The 16,700-nt window shown below is 37.9% G+C and overlaps 1 protein-coding gene across 7 annotated transcripts in view; it reads right to left on the minus strand.

Moving 5' to 3' along the window:
* The window catches only part of RALGDS (ral guanine nucleotide dissociation stimulator), a 238,475-nt gene that overhangs the window by 40,799 nt on the left and 180,976 nt on the right, over positions 1 to 16,700 (minus strand). For 4 of the 7 annotated variants that reach the window (XM_053695552.1, XM_053695548.1, XM_053695547.1 and 1 more), the window contains exon 1: positions 10,766 to 11,531. The exons of the other annotated variants lie outside the window; for them this stretch is intronic. In XM_053695552.1, coding sequence (XP_053551527.1) covers positions 10,766 to 10,948 — 183 coding nt within the window. In that variant the 5' untranslated portion in view covers positions 10,949 to 11,531. Of the gene's footprint in view, positions 1 to 10,765; positions 11,532 to 16,700 lie in introns of those variants that run through there. 7 annotated transcript variants of the gene reach the window in all.

Raw genomic sequence — 16,700 nt, forward strand, 5'->3', positions numbered from 1 at the left:
TGCTGTAGCAGACTCATGCGAGATTAAAACCACCCTCTTCTACTGGTTATCATGTTGTAAAACATAATATATATATATATATACACACACACACAAACGCACTGGCTCCTAGTTTTCCAACTACACGTTTTCATTCATTCCTGATTATTATTTTTAAGTGCGATAACACAATGAGTTGGGTGAAAGGTTGATGCAGGTAAATATTAACTCTGAAACAGATAAGGATATAATGTTTGTTTTCACAGCACCATTTTATCAGACTCCCTGATTTTTCCCAGCTGTGAAGAAAACACACATAAATAGCACATGTTCTCTGGGGAAGGGGGGAACTGCGTATAATGTTCTCCCACATTTTGGTGTTTTGGGCAAGATTTGCGGCGCGTTTAGACTTTAGTTTATATGGTTATGAAGGTGCTTTTATAGGCTGGGGATTGGTTTGCAAATGCAGGTCAGGGGGAGTGAAATAGTTACTTCGATGTACTAACCCCTATAGAGTTAGTATAGAGTACACCCTACTATTCCTGTGTTTAAGCCACTTATTAGCACCTTTACTCCAGAAGCGACCTACAGGCTTGTGCCACAGAATAGTACCACATGCTGAACATGGCTTATAGACATTACAGTTAGAATTGCAAGCAAAGGATTGTACTTTACACTGTACTGAACCATATCCAAGTGACACAAACAGTGCAATAGAACGGTTATGTGTCTAAACTGCTACATTTATATATAGTCAGGAGAGCATCTATAGCATTGCTTTTCTTACAAATAAAAATATGTACAACAAAAAAAGAGCACTAATTAAACATGCTGGAAAAGGTTAAGTTAAAGCTTTTGAACTGAAAACAAGAAGTGTTTGTGCATAGCTTAGTCCTAGGCACAGATTTCTTATTGGCTGATACGGACAATGGACAGCTCTCCACCACTCCAGCATAAAGTATTTAGTATAAAAACTGTAATAGAGCAATACTTTTTTTTTTGTAGATGTAGCAGAAATACTTTCCTGTCACTTAGATAAAAACATTTTGTTGTTGAGAACCTGAGTTCCTTTCTGTTTACAAATGAATGGTTACAATGATTTGAGATAAACAGACAAAGCCACAGAGTAAATCTGATTTCCCGTTTGTCAGTATAATCAGACCCCAATAATAATCCGATTTGTCCAACAAAGACACTTTCATTACATCACTAGGGGAGAGCAAAACACATTTTGCATCCCATAAACTACAAAGCAGATTTAATCAACAGATGAAACAATAAAGCTGACTTGCAGCTGTGTATTCTGTTTATTTCTGCATTATTTTGGCTGTCAGGAGCAGTAAGCAATGACTTTGGAGCCTTTCGGGCAAATCATGGAAAAAAAAAAAAGAGGGGAAAAATCCATGCTATTTCCCAAAAGTTTGTATGAACCATTGCATAACTGTGTTTGAGTTATTCTTAAAGCAAATAAAAAGTGAAAGAATTCTCACCTATTGTATTCACATAAAAATACACTTTATTGTACAAACAGAACACAGAGGCCCCTTTGATGTAGTTAAATGAAAAAAAGTGAATCTATGCAGGTTATAATAAGGAATCATATTCTGCGTACCCCCCCCCACACACACACACACATATTATTCAGTGCTGCCACAACCGCTATGGATTTTGGGTAGAGCTATATGTACACAACAGCCACTCTTCCTGGATCAAAGGAAGCCCGATTCTCCCATGAATATTGAAAGTAATAAACTATACATCATTTTGTCAGGGTAATTTACATGATAACATCAAGATACAAAGATATTTCAGATTATCTGACATCTTAGAAAAACCTGGCAATAGAATATTTTTGCAGCTTTTTATATTAGTCATAATCTTTATAATCACAAATATATATTTTTTGAAATGATGCATTTCCCCCCCAGAACGTTTTGTATTTGTTATCATATAAAATGTGTTAGTGCAGTTGAATATTCTAGCAGGCTAAACATATGTAAGTGATCAGTGCTCTGTTACAGTCATATTTGTTTAAAGAGCATAGATTGCTCTGAGCCCCCCACCCCCTCAAAACACCATAGTCAGCAAAAGTGTCTCCTCTTTCAATTCCTGTATCCCAGAGAGAGGATGCAAAGGAATTCAGAAGGGCCCAGGCCTAGCATCTGCAAGGCATTAGCAGGAGCGTGTGATCTGCGCTGAGGCACACAAAACATGGTTCTTCCCTCTGAACTCTGAATAAACAAGAGAACCCCCCCCCCTCTGCAGTTTCACTCTCTGTACAAACATCACAGATAATGACTGTTACAAAGAGCTTGCAATCTACTCACACTGGAGATTTGCTCAATAACTTGCTTTAAAGGGACAGTATACACTCATTTTCATATAACTGCATGTAATAGACACTACTATAAAGGGACAGTATACACTCATTTTCATATAACTGCATGTAATAGACACTACTATAAAGGGACAGTATACACTCATTTTCATATAACTGCATGTAATAGACACTACTATAAAGGGACAGTATACACTCATTTTCATATAACTGCATGTAATAGACACTACTATAAAGGGACAGTATACACTCATTTTCATATAACTGCATGTAATAGACACTACTATAAAGGTACAGTATACACTCATTTTCATATAACTGCATGTAATAGACACTACTATAAAGGGACAGTATACCCTCATTTTCATATAACTGCATGTAATAGACACTACTATAAAGGTACAGTATACACTCATTTTCATATAACTGCATGTAATAGACACTACTATAAAGGGACAGTATACCCTCATTTTCATATAACTGCATGTAATAGACACTACTATAAAGGGACAGTATACACTCATTTTCATATAACTGCATGTAATAGACACTACTATAAAGGTACAGTATACACTCATTTTCATATAACTGCATGTAATAGACACTACTATAAAGGGACAGTATACACTCATTTTCATATAACTGCATGTAATAGACACTACTATAAAGGTACAGTATACACTCATTTTCATATAATTGCATGTAATAGACACTACTATAAAGGTACAGTATACACTCATTTTCATATAACTGCATGTAATAGACACTACTATAAAGGTACAGTATACACTCATTTTCATATAACTGCATGTAATAGACACTACTATAAAGGGACAGTATACACTCATTTTCATATAACTGTATGTAATAGACACTACTATAAAGGTACAGTATACACTCATTTTCATATAACTGCATGTAATAGACACTACTATAAAGGGACAGTATACACTCATTTTCATATAACTGCATGTAATAGACACTACTATAAAGGTACAGTATACACTCATTTTCATATAACTGCATGTAATAGACACTACTATAAAGGTACAGTATACACTCATTTTCATATAATTGCATGTAATAGACACTACTATAAAGGGACAGTATACACTCATTTTCATATAACTGCATGTAATAGACACTACTATAAAGGTACAGTATACACTCATTTTCATATAACTGCATGTAATAGACACTACTATAAAGGGACAGTATACACTCATTTTCATATAACTGTATGTAATAGACACTACTATAAAGGTACAGTATACACTCATTTTCATATAACTGCATGTAATAGACACTACTATAAAGGGACAGTATACACACATTTTCATATAACTGTATGTAATAGACACTACTATAAAGAATAAGATGCACAGATACTGATATAAAAATCCAGTATAAAACTGTTTAAAAACTTACTTAGAAGCTGTCACTTTGGCTCTGTTGAAAAGGTAGCTGGAAAACCCACTGCAAGTGGGAAATAAGACCCTCCCCCCCTCCCCCTTCTTTTGCATATGAAAAGACCCTTTACACAAACAGGAGCAAGCTGGAGAAGGTAGCTGACGGTATTCACATAAAACTTTGGGGCTTGGTTAGGAGTCTGAAAATCAGAGCAATGTTATTTAAAAATAAGCAAAACTATACATTAATTAAAAAAAAAAAAACTTTATGGGCTTTATAAATAGATCATTTACAAAACATTTATGCAAAGAAAAAATGAGTGTATAATGTCCCTTTAAACATCAACTACACTAATAATAATTCCCCAAGGGACAAAACAACTGCCAACGGTGGGATTTTTTAGAAATACCAAGCAAGGAATGTGCCACAATAATATGACACCCTGGACCCTGCATGTCCCCTGCAGAGGACTCTTAGTGACATGTTCTGTAAGCGGAGACGTTTTATATAGAAGCTGTATTTATCTGATGAAAAAGCACAAATCCTAAACGGCACACACCGGGCGCATTAGCCGAACAGCTGCGAGATGCCCCAGGCAGGGCTGGCAACACATAGCTCTGCTTTATCCTTATATTGTGAGCTTCCTGTAAAAGAATGAGGCAAAGCAAGAACAGTCACTTAAACACCATGACATGAAACCCAGCATTTTTATTTTATCATTCAGATAGAGAATATCATTTTAAATCACTTTCCAATTTACTGCTGTTTAATTTGCTTCATTCTCTTGGTATCCTTTGTTGAAGAAGCAGCAATGCACAGATGAGAGCTAATTGAACGCACTGGGTGAGCCAATAGCATCAGGCATATATGTGCAGCCACCAATCAGCAGCTACTGAGTCAACCTAGGTATGCTATTCAACAAAGGACATCAAGAGAACAAAACAGAAGTATATTGGAAAGTTGTTTAAAATTACATTTGGGTTTAATGTCACTTTTATTTCTTTGTAAGGCAGAGACATTTTGCGTTTGAGTCATGAATGTTTCATTTTGACTTACATGGTTTTTTTAAAAGGTTGTTAAGTCTGTGTGCCCATTAGTACAAAAAAAAAAAACCCAACTAAGCAACTAAAGGTGACATTGGGACTGGGGAGATCAGACTTAGTCAGACACCACATCAGTACTCGGCCATACAGATTTACACAATAACGTATTGTACCTTCATATATGCCAGGCAAGCCACTTCTATGCACGTAGGACAAATAATTCCTATGCCACGTTTGCTGCTGTATATCGTTATAAAACTAATTTGTGCCAACACAATCCTACACTGTCCGGGCAGGTAAATGTGTCACAGCTTGTTCACAGTTGTAATTAAATTCTCATTAACAATTGTTCATTAAATAAAAAAGATAAAGGGAAATAACAGGAATACTCTGTGCTGACACGGCCAACGTGAATAACAAAAGATCATACGTAAAATATCCAAAACATCACAATACACACACAGCGGGATATCAATTGTTACTGTCACATGCGTTAGTGACATTCTTCCAAACACAAAGCAATGTGATTAGATTGTAAAAATAATCAAGTGATTGATCTGCTCTATTTTCCTACTCCTTAACCCTTAAATTACATTTTAACTCTGTGGTCACCAGAAGCAGGATCTATTGTTTTAGCAACATCCGGAGGAAGGAAAACACAAGAGAAAATTCCAAAACTATACATAACATACATATATATCCATAAGATAATGTATGCCTACCGCACGTATATATATATATATATATATATATATATATATATATATATATATATATATATATATATATATATATATATATACATAAGCTAATGTATGCCTACCGCACGTATATAATATCCATAAGCTAATGTATGCCTACCGCACGTATATAATATCCATAAGATAATGTATGCCTACCGCACGTGTATATATATATATATATATATATATATATATATATATATATATATATATACATAAGCTAATGTATGCCTACCGCACGTATATAATATCCATAAGCTAATGTATGCCTACCGCACGTATATAATATCCATAAGATAATGTATGCCTACCGCACGTATATATATATATACATAAGCTAATGTATGCCTACCGCACGTATATAATATCCATAAGCTAATGTATGCCTACCGCACGTATATATCCATAAGCTAATGTATGCCTACCGCACGTATATAATATCCATAAGCTAATGTATGCCTACCGCACGTATATATCCATAAGCTCATGTATGCCTACCGCACATATATATCCATAAGCTCATGTATGCCTACCGCACATATATATCCATAAGCTAATGTATGCCTACCACACGTATATAATATCCATAAGCTAATGTATGCCTACCGCACGTATATAATATCCATAAGCTAATGTATGCCTACCGCACGTATATAATATCCATAAGCTAATGTATGCCTACCGCACGTATATAATATCCATAAGCTAATGTATGCCTACCGCACGTATATATCCATAAGCTAATGTATACCTACCGCACATATATATCCATAAGCTAATGTATGCCTACCGCACATATATATCCATAAGCTCATGTATGCCTACCGCATGTATATAATATCCATAAGCTAATGTATACCTACCGCACATATATATCCATAAGCTAATGTATGCCTACCGCACGTATATATCCATAAGCTAATGTATACCTACCGCACATATATATCCATAAGCTAATGTATACCTACCGCACATATATATCCATAAGCTCATGTATGCCTACCGCACGTATATAATATCCATAAGCTAATGTATACCTACCGCACATATATATCCATAAGCTAATGTATGCCTACCGCACATATATATCCATAAGCTCATGTATGCCTACCGCACATATATATCCATAAGCTAATGTATGCCTACCGCACGTATATATCCGTAAGCTAATGTATGCCTACCGCACGTATATATCCATAAGCTAATGTATGCCTACCGCACATATATATCCATAAGCTAATGTATGCCTACCGCACGTATATATCCATAAGCTAATGTATGCCTACCGCACATATATATCCATAAGCTCATGTATGCCTACCGCACATATATATCCATAAGCTAATGTATGCCTACCGCACGTATATATCCATAAGCTAATGTATGCCTACCGCACATATATATCCATAAGCTCATGTATGCCTACTGCACATATATATCCATAAGATAATGTATGCCTACCGCACATATATATCCATAAGCTCATGTATGCCTACCGCACATATATATCCTTAAGCTAATGTATGCCTACGGCACATATATATCCATAAGCTCATGTATGCCTACCGCACATATATATCCATAAGCTAATGTATGCCTACCGCACATATATATCCATAAGCTCATGTATGCCTACCGCACATATATATATCCATAAGCTAATGTATGCCTACCGCACATATATATCCATAAGCTCATGTATGCCTACCGCACATATATATCCATAAGATAATGTATGCCTACCCCACGTATATATATATCCATAAGCTGAAGTATGCCTACTGCACGTATATAATATCCATAAACTAATGCAGGGCTCGACAAACCCAGGAGCCTGGGAGCCACTGGCTCCTAGAATTTTACCCCTGGCTCCTAACTTTTTGGGTTATACTCCATATATCTATATACAAATCCAACTGTCTGGCTCCTAAAAAATATGCCTGGCTCCTAAATATTCTTATTGGCTCCTAATTTTTGAACATATTTGTCAAGCACTGAACTAATGTATGCCTAAGGCACGTATATATCTATAAGCTAACGTATGCCTACCCCACGTATATATCTATAAGCTAATGTATGCCTACCGCACATATATATCCATAAGCTAATGTATGCCCACCGCACGTTTATATCCATAAGTTCCATATATCTTTATACAAATATAACTGTCTGGCTCCTCAAAGTACATTTGGCTCCTAAATATTGTTAATGGATCTTAAATTTTTTGACCCCTGGGCTAATGTATGCCACGTACGACTTTGTACCCCAGACTAATGTATGCCACGTACGACTTTGTACCCCAGACTAATGTATGCCACGTAGGACTTTGTAACCCAGGTTAATGTATGCCATGTAGGACTTTGTAACCCAGGTTAATGTATGCCATGTAGGACTTTGTAACCCAGACTAATGCATGCCACGTACAACTTTGTAACCCAGGTTAATTTATGCCACGTACGACTTTGTAACCCAAACTAATGCATGCCACGTACGACTTTGTACTCCAGACTAATGTATGCCATGTAGGACTTTGTAACCCAGACTAATGTATGCCACGTACATCTTTGTACCGCAGACTAATGTATGCCACGTACAACTTTGTACCCCAGGTTAATGTATGCCACGTACAACTTTGTACCCTAGGCTAATGTATGCCACATACAACTTTGTACCCCAGACTAATGTATGTCATGTACGGCTTTATACCCCAGACTAATGCATGCCACATACGACTTTGTACCCCAGGCTAATGTATGCAACGTGTGGCTTTATACCCCAGACTAATGCATGGCATGTACGGCTTTATACCCCAGACTAATGCATGCCACGTACGACTTTGTACCCCAGGCTAATGTATGCAACGTGTGGCTTTATACCCCAGACTAATGCATGGCATGTACGGCTTTATACCCCAGACTAATGCATGCCACGTACGACTTTTTACCCCAGGCTAATGCAGTGCTTGACAAATATGTTCAAAAATTAAGAGCCAGTAAGAATATTTAGGAGCCAGGCATATTTTTAGGAGCCAGACAGTTGGATTTGTATATAGATATATGGAGAATAACCTAAAAAGTTAGGAGCCAGTGGCTCCCAGGCTCCTGGGTTTGTCGAGCCTTGGGCTAATGTATGCAACGTGTGGCTTTATACCCCAGACTAATGCATGGCATGTACGACTTTATACCCCAGACTAATGCATGGCATGTACGACTTTATACCCCAGACTAATGCATGGCATGTACGACTTTATACCCCAGACTAATGTACGACTTTATACCCCAGACTAATGTATGCAACGTGCTGCTTTATACCCAAGGCTAATTACACTGCACAAGGAAGGCTAATAAACAGTAGAAAACCCACATTATAATAATTCTACACTTGGCACAGTTAGTGTCTGTCTGCTTGTAATCTGCTAATCCACTTGTACAGTCCAGAAATCAGGAAATAAGAGCAGCCAAATAAAGTGACCCATGTGATACCAATGTGTTCTCCATACACTGTAATCCTACTTGTGATTCAAATTCCTTATGCCACAAGGATTTAATAATCACTGCAGGAGTTGGGATGTCATTCCCTTGCAGTATTACACATCTGTTCTCTGCAAGTGAAGAAGGGGCCCCAGGAGCCTTAAAGGTTTCAAACGTTAGCAAGCTACACACAGAAATGATATATATATATAGCAATAATACAGAAATATATACACACTCACACATATGATTTTATATATATATATATATATATATATATATACACATACATACATATATATATATATATATATATATATATATATATATATATATATATATATATACACATACATATACACACAGAAATAATATATATAGCAATAATACAGAAATCTATACACACACACACACACACACAAATGTACTCACAGGTCTTTTTAAGTGAAAAAAGAATAATAATACAATTATTATTTTTTCCCCACTTAAAAAGACCTGTGAGTGCATTTGTTTGGAGGAATATATATATATTTATATACACATACATACACACAGATAAGACAGAGACCCAGGACTAGAGCAGCAGTATAAAATGGTTGATAGCTACTGAGCAACAGATGTCAAGATTATTGGGTTATCCATATTCCCGGCAGCTATTAATATTCTTTTCGCAAGCATAGTCTGTAACTGGTGTTGTGTAAAAAACATAAATACATAAAAATAATAATAATGTTTACAATTATAATGTAATCCTAAATGATCAATTACTATTTGTGATTTAGCACCATAATACAAGATCACTGGCTTCACAATACCTTGAAGCTCCAGGTGTCACAGACAAGCAGATCAGTGACAGAATGCCACCTGGGCAGTGCCTGGCACCCAGGACTACACATTATATGTATGAGGTAAACAGTGCACAGTGACACACATGCACAGACATACACATGTAAGCACATACACACACATATACATTCACAGACATACACATGCATACACACATGTATGTGTGTGTATACATATATACACACACACACAAGCACACATTTACATACTTACACATGTTTATATACATACACATGCAGACACGCACAGACATACACATGTACGCACATACACAGACATACACACACATATGTGTGTGTGTGTGTATATTTATATACACACACACACACATAGACATTCACAAACACACACACACATACACATGTTTATATACACACATACACATGCAGACACACGCACAGACATACACATGTACGCACATACACACACATACACATGCACAGACATACACACACATGTGTGTGTGTGTATATTTATATACACACACACACACATAGACATTCACAAACACACACACACATACACATGTTTATATACACACATACACATGCAGACACACGCACAGACATACACATGTGTGCGTGTGTGTATATATACACACCACATATGTACAGACATACACAGATATACACATGTACTCACACACATGTACACACACTCACATACATGTACACACACTCACACACATGTACACACACTCACATACATGTACACACACTCACACACATGTACACACACTCACATACATGTACACACACTCACACACATGTACACACACTCACATACATGTACACACACACACACACACAGAAGGCTGACAGTATCTTGCTAATGGGAGAACAGGCAGCTAGCACAGCTCAGTCCCCACAAGGCAAAGAGTGGCTGTGTGCTTTGTTGTGGTTACTCCCCCAAACACACATGAGCATCTGATCTTACCTCCAGGGGGGGTAGGTCAGGGTCCAGCTGAGTGAAACTGCTCAATATCACAGGACTGCTGTCCCCAGCCACCTCCAGCTTCACCCCATCCCAGAGACTCCTTATCTTCCTGGTGCCCTCAAACATCTTCTGTGGGCTGTCTGGCTTGTCATGGTAAGACTCCAGCAACATCAGGTAGATCATAGAAAAAAATATGGCATCCTTATAATCCGGAGTTTGTGAGATCAGATAGGCATGGGACCAGTTCTGTGCGTTTCATCAGTGCAGAGGACCATCAGCCTTCTCTGTATATTAGGTCAAAACTAGGGACCAGCAGCCTTCTCTGTATATTAGGTCAAAACTAGGGACCACCAGCCTTTTCTGTATATTAGGTCAAAACTAGGGACCACCAGCCTTCTCTGTATATTAGGTCAAAACTAGAGACCACCAGCCTTCTCTGTGTATTAGGTCAAAACTAGGGACCACCAGCCTTCTCTGTGTATTAGGTCAAAACTTGGGACCATCAGCCAGCTTTGTGTATTGTGTCAGAACAAGGTACCATCAGACTCTTGTGTGTTTTAGGTTAGAACAAGGGACCACCAGCCTGTTCTGTGTATTGTCAGAATAAAGTACCACCAGCCTGTTCTGTGTATTGTCAGAATAAAGTACCAGCAGCCTGTTCTGTGTATTGGCCCAGTTGAGTGCCTGGGATCAGTGTATTTGGTGCTGAGCCTCCTGCTCTGTGCTTGCTGTAAGTGCTGGGCTTCTCTCTGCCTGTATCTCCAGTGCTGGGGAATTACCATTCACACTCTCAGCAAAGGGCACACCCACTCAATGACAAAGCAGTGATGTCATGTGCTGCTGTATCTGAAAACCCTGGGCTGGATCTCTGTGTTGCTGGGAGCTGCCGCCTGTGCACTGTATGTGTCACTAATGTTAGCAAACACTGCAACTGTATATACATTGTTGCTAAACATCCAAGCTGTGTATTCCCTGTATTCCTTCAGCCCTCTATTTTGCTAATGAAAGGGGCAATATATATATATATATATATATATATATATATATATATATATATATATATATCACAATGTGTGTATGTATAATGTGTGTGTGTGTATGTATGTGTATATATATATATATATATATTTATATATATATATATATATATATATATATATATATATGTATAAATGTCTGCACAGATAATACATGTTTTATAATAATTTTAATCTGTATTTTGTTAGTAAAGATTGCATTGTTTTTCAAACCATAGACTCACAGCAATACACATATCTGTTGTGACTAATTAGTAAGAGATATAACTGACCTTTTGCCCTTATCAAGCAATTCCTCATAGCATCTTACAGGGTCAGTAATCTGGAATTTGCCCTCCACCAAAAGTACCCTAATTCTCAGAGCTAAATTAGTGGAAAAGCAGGCACATATTGTGAATATGTTGGTCCTATCAAACTGCTCAGTATTGCTCCAGAAAAGAACTCCAGTAACAGTAAACATTAGCTCAATAAAAAGTTCTCACTGCTATATCCTGCAGCACTGTTATTTAGCATGTGACTAACACTCTAATACACAATGTGTTTACCTTTTACTCAGAGAATATGTATGTAATGCTCTAGCTGCCAGGAGACACTCATTATGGTGAGAGAATCCTGCATTCTGCAGCTTAAAGTCACTTTAAAGATTACAAGATTTTAATATAAAATATTCATTTATGAGTAGTTTAAGTAACCCTGCTACATATCTGTCCCTAATTGACTTCAACTGATAGCAAAGTAATGCAGCTTATACTAACATAATGACTGTGCTTATTGGCTCCTCCAAACAAGGCAAAAGGTGGGTGGGGTTTAGCTACTGAAAAACAATTGAAGCAAACACAATATTCATTTGTTTTAAAGGGACACTCAGGCTTTATTAAATTTTCATGATTCAGATAGAGCATGTAATTTTAAACAACTTTCCAATTTACTTCCATTAAAAAAAATGTGCACAGTCTTTTATATTTACACTTTTTTTGAGTCACCAGCTCCTACTGAGCATGTGCAAGAACTCAGACTATACGTATATGCATTTGTGATTGGCTGATTGCTATCACATGGTACAGGGGGAGTGGAAATAAACATAACTTTAAAATGTGTTAGAAAAGAATCTACTACTCATTTGAAATTCAGAGTAAATGCTATTGTATTGTCTTGTTATCTTGCATTTGTTGATTATGCAAATCTGCTGTGTTTATTGCTCCTTTAAGCCATTCAGACTTGGCAGATATGTTCTTCTATAGTTACACAACAGAAATATCCTGTAACTACAATGTTTTGCACGGCAATTTAAATGGTCACTCTAGTGTACATATGAAAATGCTCTTTTCAGTTGCAGTATTTAGTTTTAACCTATTTTCTTCTTTTATGTGTTAACCCCTGAAACATTGTGTTCATGAGTTACACTAGAGGCCCCAGCTGGTTACTCAATAATAAGCAGGCATACATGTGTATGCACCAATCACTCCTCTCTGTAGAACAGGTGTTACTCAGTAATAAGCAGGCATACATGTGTATGCACCAATCACTCCCCTCTGTAGAACAGGTGTTACTTAGTAATAAGCAGACATACATGTGTATGTACCAATCACTCCTCTCTGTAGAACAGGTGTTACTCAGTAATAAGCAGACATACATGTGTATGTACCAATCACTCCTCTCTGTAGAACAGGTGTTACTCAGTAATATGCAGGCATACATGTGTATGCACCAATCACTCCTCTCTGTAGAACAGATGTTACTCAGTAATAAGCAGGCATACATGTGTATGCACCAATCACTCCCCTCTGTAGAACAGATGTTACTCAGTAATAAGCAGGCATACATGTGTATGCACCAATCATTCCCCTCTGTAGAACAGATGTTACTCAGTAATAAGCAGGCATACATGTGTATGCACCAATCACTCCCCTCTGTAGAACAGATGTTACTCAGTAATAAGCAGGCATACATGTGTATGCACCAATCATTCCCCTCTGTAGAACAGGTGTTACTCAGTAATAAGCAGGCATACATGTGTATGCACCAATCATTCCCCTCTGTAGAACAGATGTTACTCAGTAATAAGCAGGCATACATGTGTATGCACCAATCATTCCCCTCTGTAGAACAGATGTTACTCAGTAATAAGCAGGCATACATGTGTATGCACCAATCACTCCTCTCTGTAGAACAGGTGTTACTCAGTAATAAGCAGACATACATGTGTATGTACCAATCATTCCCCTCTGTAGAACAGATGTTACTCAGTAATAAGCAGGCATACATGTGTATGCACCAATCACTCCTCTCTGTAGAACAGGTGTTACTCAGTAATAAGCAGGCATACATGTGTATGCACCAATCATTCCCCTCTGTAGAACAGGTGTTACTCAGTAATAAGCAGACATACATGTGTATGCACCAATCACTCCCCTCTGTAGAACAGGTGTTACTCAGCAATAAGCAGACATACATGTGTATGCACCAATCACTCCCCTCTGTAGAACAGGTGTTACTCAGTAATAAGCAGACATACATGTGTATGCACCAATCACTCCCCTCTGTAGAACAGGTGTTACTCAGTAATAAGCAGGCATACATGTGTATGCACCAATCACTCCCCTCTGTAGAACAGGTGTTACTCAGTAATAAGCAGGCATACATGTGTATGCACCAATCACTCCCCTCTGTAGAACAGATGTTACTCAATAATAAGCAGGCATACATGTGTATGCACCAGTCACTCCTCTCTGTAGAACAGGTGTTACTCAGTAATAAGCAGACATACATGTGTATACACCAATCACTCCCCTCTGTAGAACAGGTGTTACTCAGTAATAAGCAGACATACATGTGTATGCACCAATCACTCCCCTCTGTAGAACAGGTGTTACTCAGTAATAAGCAGGCATACATGTGTGTGCACCAATAACTCCTCTCTGTAGAACAGGTGTTACTCAGTAATAAGCAGACATACATGTGTATGCACCAATCACTCCTCTCTGTAGAACAGGTGTTACTCAGTAATAAGCAGGCATACATGTGTATGCACCAATCACTCCCCTCTGTAGAACAGGTGTTACTCAGTAATAAGCAGACATACATGTGTATGCACCAATCACTCCCCTCTGTAGAACAGGTGTTACTCAGTAATAAGCAGACATACATGTGTATGCACCAATCACTCCCCTCTGTAGAACAGGTGTTACTCAGTAATAAGCAGGCATACATGTGTATGCACTAATCACTCCTCTCTATAGAACAAGTGTTACTCAGTAATAAGCAGACATACATGTGTATGCACCAATCACTCCTCTCTGTAGAACAGGTGTTACTCAGTAATAAGCAGACATACATGTGTATGCACCAATCACTCCCCTCTGTAGAACAGGTGTTACTCAGTAATAAGCAGGCATACATGTGTGTGCACCAATAACTCCTCTCTGTAGAACAGGTGTTACTCAGTAATAAGCAGACATACATGTGTATGCACCAATCACTCCCCTCTGTAGAACAGGTGTTACTCAGTAATAAGCAGACATACATGTGTATGCACTAATCACTCCTCTCTATAGAACAAGTGTTACTCAGTAATAAGCAGACATACATGTGTATGTACCAATCACTCCTCTCTGTAGAACAGGTGTTACTCAGTAATATGCAGGCATACATGTGTATGCACCAATCACTCCCCTCTGTAGAACAGGTGTTACTCAGTAATAAGCAGGCATACATGTGTCTGCACCAATAACTCCTCTCTGTAGAACAGGTGTTACTCAGTAATAAGCAGACATACATGTGTCTGCACCAATAACTCCTCTCTGTAGAACAGGTGTTACTTAGTAATAAGCAGACATACATGTGTATGTACCAATCACTCCTCTCTGTAGAACAGGTGTTACTCAGTAATAAGCAGACATACATGTGTCTGCACCAATAACTCCTCTCTGTAGAACAGGTGTTACTCAGTAATAAGCAGACATACATGTGTATGCACCAATCACTCCCCTCTGTAGAACAGGTGTTACTCAGTAATAAGCAGACATACATGTGTATGCACCAATCACTCCCCTCTGTAGAACAGGTGTTACTCAGTAATAAGCAGACATACATGTGTATGCACCAATCACTCCCCTCTGTAGAACAGGTGTTACTCAGTAATAAGCAGACATACATGTGTATGCACTAATCACTCCTCTCTATAGAACAGGTGTTACTCAGTAATAAGCAGGCATACATGTGTATACACCAATCACTCCTCTCTGTAGAACAAGTGTTACTCAGTAATAAGCAGACATACATGTGTATACACCAATCACTCCTCTCTGTAGAACAAGTGTTACTCAGTAATAAGCAGGCATACATGTGTATACACCAATCACTCCTCTCTATAGAACAGGTGTTACTCAGTAATAAGCAGGCATACATGTGTATGCACTAATCACTCCTCTCTATAGAACAAGTGTTACTCAGTAATAAGCAGACATACATGTGTATGCACCAATCACTCCTCTCTGTAGAACAGGTGTTACTCAGTAATAAGCAGACATACATGTGTATACACCAATCACTCCCCTCTGTAGAACAGGTGTTACTCAGTAATAAGCAGGCATACATGTGTATGCACTAATCACTCCTCTCTGTAGAACAGGTGTTACTCAGTAATAAGCAGGCATACATGTGTATGTACCAATCACTCCTCTCTGTAGAACAGGTGTTACTCAGTAATAAGCAGACATACATGTGTATGTACCAATCACTCCTCTCTGTAGAACAAGTGTTACTCAGTAATAAGCAGACATACATGTGTATACACCAATCACTCCTCTCTATAGAACAGGTGTTACTCAGTAATAAGCAGGCATACATGTGTATGCACTAATCACTCCTCTCTGTAGAACAGGTGTTACTCAGTAATA

The sequence above is a fragment of the Bombina bombina genome, chromosome 12 (genome assembly GCF_027579735.1).
Source record: "Bombina bombina isolate aBomBom1 chromosome 12, aBomBom1.pri, whole genome shotgun sequence".
Taxonomy (NCBI): domain Eukaryota; kingdom Metazoa; phylum Chordata; class Amphibia; order Anura; family Bombinatoridae; genus Bombina; species Bombina bombina.